We start from the raw sequence: 18521 nt of genomic DNA on the forward strand, positions 1-18521 counted from the left end.
TCATTATTTTACGCTTTTTGTGGTCATTTTTTAATAGAAACACATATATGAAGCTTATTTTTTTATAAAATATTTTCGAAACATTATTTTTATTTTACCATCCGTTTTTCAAGAAAAAGTTGACTATAGCTCCTTTAATGACACACCATCAAAACATTTGACATTTTGATTGGCAGAGCATTGTTACAAGTGTAATGATGGATCATTAGACTCAGAGCAGTAATCCACCCATCTCCCCAACACCCTTCCCAGTCAGAGTTCAGACTTTTAATGAATGTAGTTCTATGTATGTGCAGGATGTAATTTGCTGTAAATATGATTTTAAAAGAATCCTCTCACACTTCTTCCAGAGATGACTGATCACCCTCCCCTGTGCATAAGGTTGTCTACCCCTGCTCTACAGCAGTGATTAATATAGAATATAAAGCCTTAACTTTTACAAATGTTTATGACAAAATATCACTTAGGGCTAGAGCAGCCTCAGGAGTAGAGCTGAGTCAAATCAATACTCTCCCATGAAGTCTAGTCTGTGTGAATGTCTTTTATTGTTGATCGCTTTGATATAATTTGCACATACTGTATCTTCCTTACTGTGAGTGTGGCATTTAGTTTTTGTAATATATCGACATTGCTTCAACTTGCTGGGATTTTATTTTTACCCAGATTATATTGTAAATGTTTTCCTGGAGAATGTTACTTCTCAATCTCAAGCCCTGTTTGTTCGTTTGCATTTTTTGCATTCTCTTTCACGTTGTTTGACTTGTTATTAAAATGTTATCTACAGTATGTAAAACAAACAAGATAAACAGAATAAGAGTCTGCACATGCATAATTATGTGTCTATGTGTGTGCAGACACTGCAGACTATTTATCTTTTTCTCTAGGATGATTTCTAACCCCAAAAAAGTGATGTGTAATGTATGCCATTAGAAGAAAGAAGGATTACGACACAAACGTCCCCACAGCTTCCAAAAGATAATCACGTGAAGAAAAAAGGGAAAATCCACACACGAACGGTCTTTTTTATTTGTATTTTTTCTTCTTCAATATTTTAAGACCATTTTATGAAGCCCTGCATGGGCGAAACGTTAATAATAATAACGTAAAATCTAAAAGAAAAAGACAGAGGGAGAGACCAGCCTATATTATGTGTGGGCAATCATTAACCTTTTTCTTCACTTGCATGTCATTAGCTCTTTCAAATTAAACAGACGTAACTAATTGAGCTGGGGAGATCATTACCTGGTTGGAGCTGGCCGGTGCCTTGCTGCTGGCCTGCACACGCTGCTGTGTGGCTGCAGCTGCGGAAGCAACAGGCTCTCTAGTGGCTGCAGAAACAGTGGTGGAGGCTGCAGCAGGCTGTCTAGCGGGAGCAGAAAAAGTGGTGGAGGCTGCAGCAGGCTGTCTAGCGGCTGCAGAGACTGCAGAAGAGGCAGCAGCAGGCTGCTTAGCGGCTGCGTCTCGAGCAGCCATCTTGGCGGCCCAGGCCGTGCCAGCCTTCTCTTGTTCATTGTCCTCCTTGCGGGTGACAGGGTGACTCAGGTCATCCTCCCAGGAGCCAATGGTGGCCGCCAGGTTGGCCAGTCGGCCCCTGCGCCCCATTGGGGCGTCCGAGGAGGTGGTGGGGGCCGGGGGAGGAGGACACACCTCCTGTCTCTTCAGGGGGGACGGAGGGGGACCAACTGGCATGTCGTCCGCACCGTCACCTAGAAAGATTTGTAAGGAATAAACGTTAGGGATGGGATGATATTCAAATGTCATATCACGATGATTGTGACAAAAGAAACCACGATTTTACGATATTATCGCGATAATCAAAATCCATTATCCTGGGGAGGAACGTTTGCCAAAGAAATAGCAGATCTACAAGCTCACAACGCACGTTGTGAGCCTGTAGATTGGCTATTTTTTTTGGCAAAGACATAAGAAGGGACAAAAAGACTGTATCGAGTATGTATATTATAAGTACCTTTTTACCAATTATAGAGGGGTTTAAGTGGTACGGGATATGCAGCTCTGCAAATAAAAGGTGAATTGATCCCAGTGCATGACGGAGAACGATATCACAATACATCAAATCTCCACAATACGATTATCGCAAGTGTTCTTTTTTTTTATCACGATTAATGATATCGCTTATCGTCCCATCCCAACAAGGAGAGTAAAACACAAAGGGACCACCACTGCATAAAGAGACTAGCAAGTATTTTCCTTTTAAAAGGACAACTTTACAACAAGGGTTCCTATTTTAGATAGTAATTAGAGAAAGGAAAAGATGTGTTAAAAATGTTTTCATTTACTGCTTTCTATCGTTATTTTGATTTCAGTGTGTGGGAGCATGTGTACTACATGTGGCTGAAACATTCTGAATGTCTTTTTAGACACAATAAGCCGTCTGCTTTGTGCCAAGATGTAGACCAGATGTAGGCCATACTTCAGAGCCCCGACAAAGCCAGATGTTGTTGGAGCAACACATGTTGTTGTGTGCGGAGGCTTCCTTTTGAGAGGTGCTAAGTGCTGCTACATCTGGTTTGTCTGTTTGTATGTACGTAGGTACATATGTCCCACACTTCGCGGGACACTTAATTAAATGATCTCATAAAAAGCACTGCTCACTTCACACTGGGTGTGATTCTAATGTTGAATGAAAAGCCATCATGCTAACGGCACCCCTCCGTACCCTCGTTGTCCCAACAATGCCTCTTCTCTGCCAGTCTCTGGAGGCGGGACTTCATGCCACCGCCGGCCGTAGCTGGGGGCGGGTCGTCCTTTGGCACCGCCTCCCTGTCCAGCTGCACATGGCTTCTACCGGCAGGAACAACCGACACCTGACCTTCAGGTTCCGGGGTGGGACGCTCTGTCCGCTGGGGCTCTGGGGAAGGCAGAGAGTATGTATTTTAGTGCAAGGTTCCTCAACAGGGTGTCCGGGACCCCTAGGGGGTCCTCAGTTACTATAGGGGGGGTCCTCCAAATCTTTGGGGGGCCTAGACACTTTTCTCCTTTTTTATATTAACCACTTGAACCATAGTGTCCATATTCTGAGAACCTTTGCCGAAAATAGACGATCTACAAGCTAGATTTTTGCTATTTTTGGCTAAGAGCTTTGGTTTAGAGGGGGAAAAGAGCACATCAAGTACAGAGTGAAAGGTCAAGTTTATTAAGTATTGACGGTTCAAGTGGTTAAATACCTGAAAACACAAATTGACATGAATCCAAAATACACTGATGATTGTGCTGTTAAACTATATGGAATCTATGAAAATGTTGTGGGGGTCCCTGCTTCATCACTCTTTCAACTAAGGGGTCCTTGGGCTGAAAAAAAGACCCCTGTTTTAGTGTGTTATTTTTATGCTATGTCGATGAATTGGATACATGGGACCACAATGGAAACATGTTGCCGGGACACAGCGCAGAGTGCCGCGCTGCAAGCTTGTAGATCCGCCGTTTATGAAAAATCGTGAACATTTGTGTAAATGTAAATATTTTTTGACCCGATTCTATAAATGTCTTCTAAATCAGTGGTTCTCAAACTTTTTCATTTGTGTGCCACCAAAACTGTGGGAGGAGTAGATAAAGTTTATCTGGAACCATGGATGGAAGAACGTGTGACTATAGTACTATACTAGAATTGACAGAGTCAATTTTGACAAGTGTGCCTGCAGCTCGCTAAATGCGCGACCTTGTACGGCGGTTCGGACCGTGAGACCGTCCGCCGAGTCGTCCGTGTTTCGTTTTGAGAGGGTCGGTCCCCCTGAAAAACGCGTTCTGGCACGAAACGGTTACCTTTCGCGCGTTTGTGACGCCCCCTATGGGTCGAAGTGGAAATGCTTTTGGGGATTAGTTGAGTATGCCGCCCCCGACCTGTGGTTGAAATTCGGTGGTGACTCGACTTATTGTTTGTGATTTATGGCTATCGTTTGTGAAACGGGCCCCTCCCGCTAACTTTGGAAGCGTGTTACGAACGAACGGTATGGACTATCGAAATATCCTTTGACTATGTTTATCGCGTGGCTTCATAGATCATGTGTACCGGTTTTTAAGACATTTGAAGAAAATATGTAGGAAAAGGAGCAAAAAGTGTGTTTTGGAGAAAATTCAAGATGGCGGAAAATCTACCCATACGCAAATGGGCGTGGCCTATATGCGGAGATGCGTCTTGACCCAAGGAATCCGGGGAAAAAATAATTTACATTTTCCGACCTACGGTTCATGAGTTACAAGGCAAAACGTAAAGTTGGCCGTTATAGCGCCACCATGAGGCCGAGTGATGTAATTATTTTTTGATTAATTCTTACAATCATTATGAACCTCCTCTCCAAGTCTTGAAACTGTAGCCCCTATGGTTTGCGAGAAAAAAATAATTGAATGCGATTCCCATTATAAGTCAATGGGGGAAATTAATTCACTAATAAATTAATATCAATTAAACTATAGAACCTTTCTCTTAGCAACTTGATAGCACACCATTCCCGAGCAAGCCGATCAATTTGACATATGGCGGGAGTGTGTGGTGCAAAAACTGTGGGAGGAGTAGCGTGCCAAACTTTTGGGGAATTGCATGGACAGACTTAAATAAATAAATATGAGCAAGAACAATAAGTGTCCCCATGCTATGCATAGGCACACTTAATAAGTACTATAGTCACTAACTATTGGCAGTGAAAATAGGTGAAGTAATCCTTTGTTAAGTAATGAAAACGAATGAAAACGAACTAAAACTATACTAACCTTGGCTCCGTTGTGGTTCTGTGGCAGCCGATGGCACCACCATCCTCTCAGGCTCTGGGACCTGTTCTGGAGGAGTCTGGACCACCACAGGTGTCGTCTGGACCACCACGGGCCTCGCCATGGTCTGTTCTGGAGGCGTGGTCTGGACCACGGGCCTCGCCATGGTCTGTTCTGGAGGCGTGTTCTGGACCACGGGCCTCGCCATGGTCTGTTCTGGAGGCGTGTTCTGGACCACGGGACGCGTCATGCTCTTCTTCTCCAGAGAGGAGGATGAGCGCAGGCTGGCGGGCCCCACCGGGGGCTTCCGGTCCGTGCGGGGGTCCTCCAGCTAGGGGTGGGCCATATGGAAAATTACAATATCACCATATTTTCCCAAGCTGTATCTCGATACACGATCTTATCACGACTCTTTTTCATGTTGGTTTTTATGTATTTTTCAAGTTACCACCTACAGTTCAAGGTGACAAAAACTAAAAGAAAAAGGAGTAACAGACCATTTAGACCAGTGGTCCTCAATGTGGGGTCCAGGGACTCTCTTTTGGGAGGTCTAAATTGACCCTTATAAGTATGTAACTCTGACAATATACAAATGGAACCAAATGTAGATTTTTTTTTATTTTTTATATCTAGACGTGAGGTGGGGGGGGGGGGGGGGGGGGGGCTCTGATAAGGAAAGTAGGTTTTCAACATCTTAAACCTGTCCTTTTTTTTAGTGAGTAGATGAAAAGTATTTTTTACTTTTTACTACAGACGAGACTGCCGTGGCGGTCATCAACAGTCCCGTAGGTTTTACATTTTGATTATTCTAATATTAGTTTACATCCCTACCGGCAGCGCAGAAGGGACCAGGGTGCGAGCAGCGGGCGTGGGCTCCCGGTTCTCCTCGCCCACCGTGGCGAGCTGCGGAGGCGCCATCTCCCCTGAACGGCTGCGCTTGGACGGAGACGGCTTGGAGGACGGCTGTGGAGCTGCGAGACAGACAGTGGAGAGGAAACGGAAAAAAACTAAACGTTTATAAAGGAACTACAGTGACAGGGAAGGTCTGTTAATTTGAAGACTTTACAGGTTCAGTGTCGTCTGTGCTTCTTTGTCTCATGTGTCTCCTGTTAATAAATCCTTGGTCGTTTAAAAACAAAACCTAATAGTTAATTTAGAAAAATGTCATGTGGACTTGCTGGTGAGTTACAGCTCTGCAGGTGTGCGATATGAAATGATGTAAATATTGTTACACTCTCAGCTGACAGAGGGAACAGTGCATGACTGGGGACTGGAAGTGTAATATCAAAGTGACATTAAGTACCTGTATCAATGTGTGACGGTGTGTTGCTCTCAGTAAGAGGTTCCCTGGTCCTCTTGGTGCTGCTCGCTGCTGCTGCAGGTCTGGAGGCCATCTTCTTCTGCAAGTTCTCCCTGCGGGCCCGCGTTCTCTCCAACAGTTTCTTCAACCACAGAGGAAGAAAGGTCTCATTAGAAACAAGGAGTGGTGATCATTCATCATATTGTTGTCAGGTTATCTGCATATTCTAACTATAGCATCCCAGGCAGTCACACAAAAGTATTTGAGCTTTTAGATCTGCTACTTTTTTTTAAGAGAAGTCTGAAAAGTTACTGTTTTGGACATGAGGTTTCTACATGACAGAGACTATATTCGGCATAAAGCATAATTATAAACAGGGAGTGGTTGGTGACCATTCATCATCATATACATCAGACACTTATTTAACCAGAACTAAAAGGGCTTTTCAAAAAGCCATTATGAGCAAACTGTGCAAATACTGTTATTCAAGTTCAACTACTGAATATTAAACGTGTAACCACTGAAACCCTCTCTAGACTTTATAGTCCAGACTGGAATGGAGCTGGCTTTGTACTTGGGCTAATGTTCCCCCCAGAATATTGTCCACTTAATTTAAATGATCATTCATTTTGTGTTACCCACAACCCACATACAGTAAAATGTTCATATCTTTAATAAGCATTATATTAGAAATGCCAATGCATTTTGATTCAAGGACAGTTGCTGTTGAACTTAATTAAAGTATTCTGCCAACTGGCAAGATTACTTTTATACAAAAATAAAACGTTAACTTCATAGCGTGCCGTGTATCCCTTCTTGTTGTCACCTATTCACCCCCTTTGTTACTGTTGTTTTTTCCTTGACCACAACCTTTAACAATGTTTACTTTAGTTTAGAGTAGACAGATGCTACTGTTTACCTAGGTTGTTCTCTCCTCACTCTACTTGTGTGACTGTTTATCCTGTTGTTTGTTGACTAGAGCTCATGTTCACTCCTCTTATTCTGATCTCACACTAAATGGTAAATGGTGCATTTATATAGCGCCTTTATCCAAGGCGCCATACATAGATTGTGCAATACACACATTCATACACCAATGGCAGAGGAAACCATGCAAGGCAGAGTCTTGCTCAAGGACTCTTCCACACCAACTCTGGGGGAGCCCGGGATCGAACTGGGAACCCTCTGTGTTCTAATGACAGTTTCTCTACCCCTGAGCCACTGCCGCCCCCGCTCACACTTGTAGTTCACTCTGGATACACGTCTAGTGCCTGGCTGGTAGTTACATTGTCATTCTAGAGACTGCACTGCAGTCTAATCTGATTATGTCATGTTTCAACTAGCCCTGAATTCAGCTCCAAATAAGGTCATTATCCATCTCCTCAAACTGCCTGACTGGAGATCAACGAATAATAACTGCTGGCAAAGCACAAAGGCATAAAGTGAAGACAGCAGCACAGTATGTGTGTGTGTACGGTACTAGACTGTATAGTACGCTGCATCTCAACACCGGCCTGGGGACCAAACGGACCCTTACTGGTCTGTAACTCTGAGAATGTACAAATGGATCCAACCAAATGGACCCTTACAGGTCTGTAACTCAGAGTGTAGAAAAGGAACCCAATGGACCTTTACAGGTCTGTAACTCAGAGTGTAGAAAAGGAACCAAATGGACCTTTACAGGTCTGTAACTCTGAGAGTGTAACAACTAACAAATAGAACCAAATGGACCCTTACTTACAGGACAGGTCTCTGACTGTGTAACAACTAACAAATGGAACCAAATGGACCTTTACAGGTCTGTAACTCTGAGAAATGTACAAATGGATGCAAAGGTCTGCCTGAAAAGGTTGACAAGCACTGTAGTAGTAGCATACTACTGTAGTTAATAGTTACTATCTGCCAGTCACACTTATGCCAGTGATCACCCTCCCCTGTGCCAATGTAAAGCGTCTTTGAGTATTCAGAAAAGCGCTATATAGTCCCAGATATTATTATTATTAATGTTGGCACCCGTGCCTAAGGTTGCCTACCCCTGATCTACGGAGACTAACTTAAGAGTAGGGTGGAAAAGAACTGCCACTTTACAGAAGACTAACTCCAACAAGTAAACTAGTGGTTTTAACACAGATAACAGAGTGAGACAGACATCTGCTGGTTCCATCCATTCCACACCCCCGCCGTTCTTTCCTTCTCCTCCTCTGAGTCAAAGCCGTCACGAGGCCTGATTTACAGCCCTGTTAGTTCCCTTCCCTGTTAACTATACAAGACCAAACACATTCCTGTGGCGCCGTTGCAGCCTGTAGAATTCCTCCAGGCAACTTGGAAAACATGAGTGGAGCGTTGCTGCTGAATTTAACAGCCATTCCTAAGGAATGAGACACAGCAGACACAGCACACACACACACACACACACACACACACACACACACACACACACACACACACACACACACACACACACACACACACACACACACACACACACACACACACACACACACACACACACACACACACACACACACACACACACACACACACACACACACACACACACACACACAGCTGCCGTTTGTGTGCTTGCTGGATTTGAACTCTGGGATTCTATTGGTTCAGGGAGGCAACATCATGGCATGATGATGGAAAAGCCTCTCTCCATAACAGAACATTAACAATGTCTCTCCCCCCAAAAACAATACATTCAAAATGCAGCGTTGAAGTCGGGCAGAAACATATGTCCAATTGTCCATACTCCATTTTTGATATACATTTTTGAAATGAATGTCCTGCTTCATCATACAACAAGAGATGCACAAAAGTAATGAAAATAGCAGATCTCTTCAGCTCACAACATGTCGCAGTGCAAAGTGTTGTGAACTTGTAGTTTGGCTATTATCACCATAAAAGTTTGTATTTAAAATATATATTTTTTAAAAGGAACGGATTTGGATTTACGAGGTTTCCTTTTCTCACCCAACAGCAACCAAATGATCTTTAATTATTTGCATCTCTCCACATGACAAAGCTATTAATGGGTTACCAACCATGGCTGGCCTCTCACAGTTATCTTATGATCATCATGTCCTGGACAACAAGACCCAGGAAGGACCCAAATACATGTAATTTTGGAGGTCCTTGACATGAAAAAGTTTGAATCACTGATTCAGAAGAAGGATTAGAAGATATTTATAGAATCGGGTTCACCATTTTTCAAAAATAGCAGATCTACAAGCTCACTGCGGCACTTGTGAGCTTGTATATCTGCTAGCATAAAATCATAATGGACACAGATTTGCTTTCAGGTCTAAATGGGTTATTCTATTAGAAATGAACGGTTAGAACAGCAAAATGCCTCTGCTATGTTATGTTTACAATACTGGTTCTCAGTGTGCAGGGTTTGGGGACCCTCAAGGGTCCGCTTGCTTCTGATTCAGGTAAAATTAACACTGAAGATTTACAGGGTAGATTGAGGTCTCAGATATATATTTTTTAATGAAATGTGGGTCTACTGTGTGTGACCTAATGCTAATTGCAAATGAATAAAACTGTCTGTCATTGAAATTGGAAAAAGGTTGAGAAAATGGTGTTTTTACAACACAGCAGCAAACACTTTATCAGCTGACCAGACACACATCACTCAAAAGATCATTTTGGAATCCATCAGCCCTGGCTATGGGAGCTAGTGACCGCCACAAAGCAAACAAAACAAAACAAGCACGTATAGGACTGTATGTTTTATACTTTTAGCTTCACTGTATGATTATAGCTCTATAACATTTCGCAAACTGTTAATAAAGAGTATTCAATCAATCAAAAATGATAACTAGTCAAACAAAGAGTAGTCAGTATTGTGGCTTTTTTCCCCTCCCACGTCACTGCAAATTAAAATCCTTTACAAATGAATATAATAAGACAAATAAATACCAATGAGGATGTTTCTATGCATGCTATTCAACAGCACAACAACTCTCTTATGATTGACGTTTCAGCATTTAGTTATTATTCAGTCGAGCGAATATTGAATTATTGATATGTTGACAGTTGACCACGAAACAATGGACACGTGAAAAAGAGGCAGTCGTTCAGGGCGTGTCGTGGTCAATTCAGCGATTATTAACAATGAGTATTACTATTATCAGCATAATACACATTGTGGTTTTATTATAAACTGTAAATAAACTTTACACCATCTGAAAACCACTCTTTGTTCAACGGTTTGTCCATTTTCGTGCTGACTTAACTGACAACAACAAGCAGGCTAACGTTCGTTAGCTTGCAGCAGAGGCGTCAATTGGGTATGGCAAGCTATGGCAGCTGCCATACTTGTCTACAGGGGGAAATAATCAAATGTACTGTAATCGTGCCTGTTGCTAAGGTATGGCAACATGACTGGTGTCTTGCACGCGCGCGACACCAGTCATGTTGCCATACCGTAGGTTTTTCTAAGCTGACGCCGCTGGCTTGCAGTGCTACTAGCATTAGTAACGCAGTGAAAGTGCAAATAAAAAGCCTTAAAACCTTGGCCTCACCTCGGTAAAAGGATCCATTGTGTCCCGGAGACGAGCCCTGTGTTACAGTTATGTGTAAAAACAACTGTAGATGTTGTTTTAATGTGTAATAATAAACTAACTACTGAACGCAGTCTCTCCTCTCCCTCCGTTCAACACAAACGACTCTTCTTTCTGACTTCAAATTTTGAATTTCAGCGCTGACTCCGCTGAGCGCGAGTGCGCATGCGCAGCCCTTGACGGTCTACGTGGAGCGTCGCGGAGGACCAATCACAGAGCCGAGGCGTCGTCACCACTGTTTCCGTATCCGCTCTGGGCCGGATGTCATAAGGTTTTGGGGGAAATTAATGATTTATATAGAAAATAGAACTGAAAGGAGTGTCAATGTGCTGTGTGAAGCAACAAAGCTTGAGATAGATATACATGTCTCATTATTAATGTCTAAATAAATCATTTATATTGATTGATTGAAGAATGTATTAGAGGTTTGCATAGTACTGTGTTCTATTCGTCTGTCATTCAATGTATATGTAATGTCTATATACTTTAAAATGTTTTCCTGACTGCAATCAAAAAGGTACAGTTTCATGAGTCATGACAGTACAGTTCACTGGTAAGGTCAACTAAAAGGAGATCCTAGTATGCCTTTCGACAGACGGATAGAACACTATGCATAGGAAATTATCAATATCAAAATATAGATATGATGGGTGGGTGTAGATAGATGTCACTTTTATTGGGATATTGGGATGATGGTTATTATTATTATTTTAATGTGTGTACTGTGAAATATATTTTTGCATGATTCGAGATGATACATTGTGCTCATTAATGGATTGACATAATTCATTGATTAAATCAAAACAATGCACAATAATGAAATCACACATCCAACATCACAGAGCTCAGTTTGGCCACGAGAGGGAGACAAATCATTGAACTATTCTCCAACGTTGTTGCAGGGTCTGCTCCTAAAACCATTTAATTCAGTGATTATCTATGACTTCACACTGCTCTACTTGTCGTGACACGTTATTGTTTTTTTGTGTCATCATCACATTAATTATACCATTCTTCAGTCCTTATCCTGCTCATAACGACATTAATATTGATTGAGTGAGTGGATGTCAGACATTTGTTTTCATGACACATTTAAATCAGAAAGCAGTTTTGCTTGTAGTTTTGTATTTTGTATTTTTTTAACAGTAGATAAAACATGAACATCCAAAATTTCTGACCGTGTGTGTGTTCGAGATGAAACTCCATCTCCCACAAGCCCTTGCGTGTTTCTGTAGGCTACTAGCTAATCACGAACAGTGTTGCCATATCTTTTCATTATAAGCGACATTGGGCTTGTTTCTCTGTAAGGTGAAGGTCTGTACTTGTAAATAGACCTATTGGTGGTTTTGGGGTGTTTGCTTGTTTCTAAACTAAAGTTTTTATTGAATATACTATGAGCTGTTGGCAGAGACATGGGGTACACTACAGTACAATATACAAGCCCCCAATCTAAAAAGTATTTTGTGCCAACCCCGGCTTAGTGTTGTTGAAAATGTTTAAAAAATATTCAAAAAATATTTCTCTCGGGGGGCTTGTTTTCACAGACGACGTTGTTGCTTATTTCTCTCGTGGAATCTGGCAACACTGCGTCACGACGCTACCAGTTACCATGGCGACCAAGCAGCTGACTGATAGAGATGGGATTTATGGCTCTTTGAAGTGAGCCGGATCTCTGGGATCCGTTCCTTTCAAAGAGCCGTTCAAAAGACTAATTTTAGTTACACTTTGTAGATTTCGATTATAATTAGAAATCAATTCAACACTAGGCCTATATACATTTCGGCCATATATATAGGCTCTACATTTCCGCTATTTGAAAATAGCCGATCTACAAGCTCACAATGTGTCACCTTGCGACACATTGTGCGCTTGTTGATCTGCTATTTTCAAAATGTTTTTTTTTTCCCCCTACATTTTATTCACTGGAAATGGGACATTTTGCATAATGAGTACTTTTTATACTATTGCTACTTTAAGTGCATTTTGATACCATTACTTTTGCTCAAGTACATTTTAATTCCAAACTTCTACTTTTGGCAATGTATTTCTACATTGCAGTATTGATACTTTCTACATAATAACAAATAAGTAAAGAATGCACTTTTCTTCACAAAACTGTTCATTTAGAAAGGAACGGCTCCATGCGAACCGGATCCCATCGTTCATTTCAAAGAGCCGTTCAAAAGACTCGATTCGTTCGCGAACGTCCCATCTCTACTGACTGAGCCCAGCAGAGCTGCAGTGCATTCAGTCTGCTGTCAGTTGTCACATCTCAGCTGGGACTGGACGGTGGAACAATGCTATCTTCACATGTTAGTGCGTTACCGTTTTAAAGAAGGACGTTTTGTGTTCATTATAACTGCCTCGTGTGAGCGGATGATGTAATGCCTGGATTTAGATGTTTAATAATAATAATACTCCACTTGAAGCTCAGTGTTAGCTGATGAAGCTAACTTCACTGAAGGGAAGCTGTCAGTTGACACAGACATCTAAAAGATGCTGGAATCTATCAAAGTGACAGGTAATACTCACACTTCTTCTTCTTGTGACCGGTCCTATTTTTCTCATCTAATAATAGGCCAAGTTAAAACAAAAAGTAGAGTAAAATACAGTATTTGATGTGTATACAAAACAGTCAGATAATATTCCCAGTAGGGTAGAATAGTATACAGTAGGCCTATCTACACATGAAAATGATTGGTCCAAAAGTCTTATGTTAGATAAGATTGGCCCAAATATATACATTTGACCATGAAGTAAAAATGTGATTGGATTTGGTGACTTGATTCAACTTGTCCAGCCAATGAAGCTTTAGACCATTGTGTGGGTACTGCAAGAGGTGAAGGAGAAAATGGGAATATGTATTTTACTGTTAAGGGTAATGACACCACATTGACAGTCTGTGTGTGAACCTGCTCATCTATAATTTGTTAAACCAAATTACACCAGTAAGACGCCTAAGGGCGAAAAGCGGCCTCTTCCTAAAGGACGAGGTCGCGCCATCAGTCTTGGCCATCTGTCTTGGCCATATATAGGTTCTGTTAGTGTGGTTCTCTATATAACAGGGCATCATCTGCGATACAATCCCTTTCATGCCCATATATGGAGATCCCTGCTCTGAGTATCTGACATCGGTGTGATGGCACCAGTTAATGCCCATATATGGATTTCCCTGAGTATCTGACACAGTGATGTGTCAGGGGAACCACAGTGTCAGGCGTTACCCGTCCGGGCGGACGACCGGAAACCAAACACGGATAGTAAACTGCGACCTATGGTCGCAATAAATACCTTGACTAGTACAACTGTTATTGAATAGAAAGCAATGTTTATTTGCCATTATGCTGTTTCATTTTGGACATATTGGCATTGGACCTGGACCTTAATGTAAATTTTATAAGCAAAAGGCTGTAGTGCAGGGGAAGAGGGTACTTGGCTTCAGAAATCAGTTTAAGTTGGTACTGCGACCAAAAAGGTTTGAGAACGTTTTCAGGCCATGGACCCCTTAGCTGAGAGAGAGATTTAGCAGGGACCCCCTCTACATATTATTGTATAAATGTGTGATGCAGATTTTCATCGATGTCATAGCTAGATTCATAGACTTGTATGACAGTGCTGTCAAACATATGTTGGATTCATGTTATTGTTTATTTTCAGACATTTAACCACTTAAATCGACGACATTTTGTAAACTTGACCTTTCACTATGTACTTAGTCTGCTTCTTTTTTTACCTCTACAGTACACTTACACTTTGCCAAAAATATCCAATCTACAAGCTCTCAATGCCTCGCAGCGCAAGGCATTGAGAGTTTGTAGATCTGCTATTTTTGGCTAAAGTTCTCCTTGGAATAGGGATGCGAGTTGTTAATTTAAAAGAATTATCCTATCACACAATGATTTGGCGGCTCCCCTGTACTCAATCTAAGGACCCCCTAGGGTTCCTAGACCCCCTGTTGAAGACCTCTGGCTTAGACTATTACCCTTATTACTACTATTACCTACTACCGGTACATTGCTACGACAATATTACTGCTTGTTTTTGCTTCCCTGGTCCTATCATTACTCAGCGATAACATAACTTTTAGATAACCATTCATTAAAAAATACATTGACACAAAGTCTCTTTTACAAGTATGCTACTGTATGCACTGGACAAAGATTTAGGAAGGAATTACACACAATCACCCATGACTCACAATGACAGGACAGGACAGACACACTCACCCACGCACACACACACTGACTATCAGGTAAATTGATTGATTGATTGATGGAATACTTTATTAGTCAGAGATGTAAAACAGCACACGGTACAGTCAAGACATTTAAAGGAGTAGTTCACCCCCAAAATGACTTGTTTTCTATTGATTATTCACGCCATGGAGACTTGAATTCATGGATATTGTTTTGTTTTTGTCGCATGCCTAAGACAATAATTTGATTACAATAAATGTACCTCCATTGATTCTGGATGGGGACCCGAATGCATTTGGGTCTCCATCTGGAATCAATGGGGGTACATTTACTTTAATCATATCTTTGTCTTAGGAATGCGACAAATACAAAAAAGTATTATTGAACTCAAGTCTCCATGGTGTGAGTAATCAATAGAAAAAAAGTCATTTGGGGGTTAAGCTAAAAGGATAACTAACAAACAAAGGGTCTGGGGACTTGTTTCCATTGTGGTCCGATAACATTGTCATAAATACTTTATGGTTCCTGCCGCTATTAAAGCCTTGTTTCAATCACCATGATATGCGTTTTGTGAAAATATGGACCAATTTATGTTATAATTGATGTTATAGCAGGGTATGCTGTAGGAGGGGCATGTGATCATAGGCTTGTGATGATTCTTATTCGTGTGCTTTATTTTCGGCAATCTCAAGACAATGTCCCATGTATCCCTGCGGTTGCACGTGACCATTGGCAGCCAATAGCATTCGAGATGGTATCATTTATACCAATGAACATTGATTTCTACAATGATGGCGTCACCCATACAACGGCCAAAAAAGCGTAATTTGCGCAGCATAGAAAACAGTGGCTTTCCACCGTCCATATTTTTTTACAGTCTATGATCCTATCCTATCCTATCCTATCCTATCCTATCCTGTCCTATCCTATCCTATCCTATCCTATCCTATCCTATCCTACTGTCTCTCGTCAGCCTATACTGTCCTATCCTACCATTAAAGGCAAATAGGCCAAAGATGACTCTCAGAGTGAGACCACACATTCAAGAGTACACATTCAAATGGCAGTTAGATTAAGTACTGTGCGTGCACTGTGTGTGCGATTGCACTGCTACTGTGCGTGCACTGTGCTGAGCTTGTGTGTGTGCATGCAGTGCATGGTCCAGTGCTTCTAGAAGCACCGTGTTTGCTCTCTCATTCTCTCAGCCTGATGAGGAAGCTGTTCCCTCAGGCCACTGCATGCTGAGTCCTCTACAATATAATGAAGCTGTGTCCTCACTGCATGCTGAGTCCTGGACAACAATGTTTCTCAAATGTGGCTTAATCCTCTGTACCCCTAGGGGTATGCAGGGGGTACATGAGGAAAGCACTAGAAAATGGGAATATGTCTTTTAATGTATGGTCAATGATAAAACATTGACAGCAGTGGCAGCACTGTGAAACAGCTCATTTGTAAATTGTTAAACCAAATTACATCAATACCTTGATTAGTACAACTTATTGAATAGAACGCAATGTTTATTTTGCCATTATGATGTTTTATTTTGAACATATTGGCATTGGAACTGGACTTTCTCTAAGCAAAATGCTGTAGTACTAGTCAGGGCTAGGGGGTACTTGGCTTCAGAAATCAGTTTAAGGGGGTACTAAAGCCAAAATAGTTTGCTCTACAATATAGTCCAGTCACTTGTGTAATTCCGTTCAAACTTTCGGGGGATTTGTAAAACTATACATTTTTGGAAACTTCAGAGTATAACAAATCAGAAAATCTGTGATTCCATTAGCAAAATCCCTAGGGGAATCTTTTGACAGCTGCTGAAAGTTTGGGTCCCATTCACTTACTATACACTATACTATATAAAGGAAAAAATACCCCCAAAAAATCTACCATGTGAGGAACTGTTTTTTTTAAGGATTCTGAATCCATTGCAAGCATTTGTTTTGCATGAAAAACATTCCTTGTGCTAAAACGGCCCTCACAAAACTTAAAACCATAGTTTTGTGGGGCCGTTTTTAGCTGAACACATTTTCTGAACATATTGAACTGCACTAATATAATGAAGCTGAGCCCTCATGAACTGCATGCTGAGTCCTCTGTCTACAATATAATGTCACACAGCACTGCTGGAGGAAGTACTCACTCGTTTGTTTCTTAAAGACGGGGTGCCATGATTATTATTATTTTCTTTTTCCAAAAACATTTACTGTGTTAAAATGAGTAATTAGTGCAGTCGGTAGCAATGTGGCCTCACAGCTAGAAGGTCCTGGGTTCCATTCCCGCTGGAGACGCTGTGGGGGTGTTCTCTCCTCCGTGTCATCAAAGCCAACACCCTATGGCATACATGGGCAACTGGCGGCCCGGGGGCCACATGCGGCCCCCACCTTCACTTAAAGGCCCAGTTCACCTCTGGGACAACCAGATCGTATTGGGACACGATCAACACAATCCTGAGCTATTTTTTGTGTTCAATCTGTGTTTTGAGATATTTTAGTGTTTCAGCATGAATGATGATGCATTTTGCATCATATGATGCAGCATGATGACTCATATGATGCAAAATGCATCATCATTCATGCTGAAATACTAAAGTATCTCAAAACACAGATTGAACAAAAAAAAATATCTCAGGATTGTGTTGATCGTGTCCCAAACAACAATAAAATAAGATCTGGTTGTCCCAGAGGTGAACTGGCCCTTTAATGCGGCCCTCAGGTTAATACCGGAATACTGATATATTACTGATTTCAGCTGTTACATTTCTAAACATGACCTGCTTTAATTCCGTCAGTCAATATTAGCAGCTTAATGACTAGTATAGTAGTATTAAAATGTATTTTTTTATGCCCAATGTATTTGTATTTAGGTTCATAAAGTTAACATGACTATATAACTAAATGCATTTGAAATTAGATAAAAATGTTACATTTCAGGATTCCAATTCAAAAACAACAAAAAATTATTCAGGATTCCAATTCAAAAGAAGAATAAATAGCCGATCTACAAGCTTGTAGATCTGCTATTTTTGCTTCTTTTGTATGAGATACTAGAATGACAAAGTTGGACATAGCAATATGCAATGTGGCCCTCTGGAGTGGAAATATAGCCGCCCTCGCCATCATCAAAGTTGCCCACCCCTGACCTATGGCATGAAGGGCCCCAAAAAAAAAGAAACATGCTGTAATCCTGGTCACAAACCACTTCAGCCCTATATATATATTTCGGTCATTTGAGAATAGCAGATCTACAAGCTCCTAATGTGTCACGATGCGACACATTGGGAGCTTGTAGATCTGCTGTAGATTTTCAAAACATTTTGTATGCGTTTTGAACCTGTGAAATGGGTCATTCTGCACAATGACTACTTTTACTTCGGGTACTTTAAGTATGTTTTGATGATGTCGATACTTTAGTACATTTTGATGATGTCGATACTTTAGTACATTTTGAATACAGGACCCACTTGTAACAGAGTATATCTACATTGCAGTATCCAGGTCAGGAATTTCAGGGAGGCCACAAAGGCTATGGCCGTTGTTGCCCCTCAGTTTGGCCTTGTGCCTCTCCAAACAATGACATGACCTGAGGCCACAGTGGCCTTAATGCCCCAGACCAGCTGACTGTATTACTTAATCCTGTCTCTGTCTTGTCGCTATGTAGACACCAGTGTCTCTTTCTTGTCATGTAGACACCAGTGTCTTGTTGAGTCCCCATTTTAAACCAATCCAGTAT

General features: G+C 41.4%; 1 protein-coding gene across 1 annotated transcript in view; it reads right to left on the reverse strand.

The window, feature by feature from the left end:
- Nucleotides 1–10676, reverse strand: part of anln (anillin, actin binding protein) — a 38057-nt gene extending 27381 nt beyond the window's left edge. Inside the window, exons 1-6 of the mRNA XM_080735219.1 lie at nucleotides 10558–10676; nucleotides 6029–6167; nucleotides 5557–5696; nucleotides 4729–5056; nucleotides 2681–2872; nucleotides 1243–1706 (exon numbers count right to left, since the gene is read on the reverse strand). Of these exons, the coding sequence (XP_080591345.1) occupies nucleotides 1243–1706; nucleotides 2681–2872; nucleotides 4729–5056; nucleotides 5557–5696; nucleotides 6029–6167; nucleotides 10558–10575 (1281 nt within the window). The 5' untranslated portion in view covers nucleotides 10576–10676. The remainder of the gene's footprint in view (nucleotides 1–1242; nucleotides 1707–2680; nucleotides 2873–4728; nucleotides 5057–5556; nucleotides 5697–6028; nucleotides 6168–10557) is intronic.
- Between the last annotated feature and the right edge of the window lie 7845 nt (nucleotides 10677–18521).

This window comes from Nannobrachium achirus (genome assembly GCF_963921795.1).
Source record: "Nannobrachium achirus genome assembly, chromosome: 10".
In the NCBI taxonomy this organism is placed as follows: Eukaryota; Metazoa; Chordata; class Actinopteri; order Myctophiformes; family Myctophidae; genus Nannobrachium; species Nannobrachium achirus.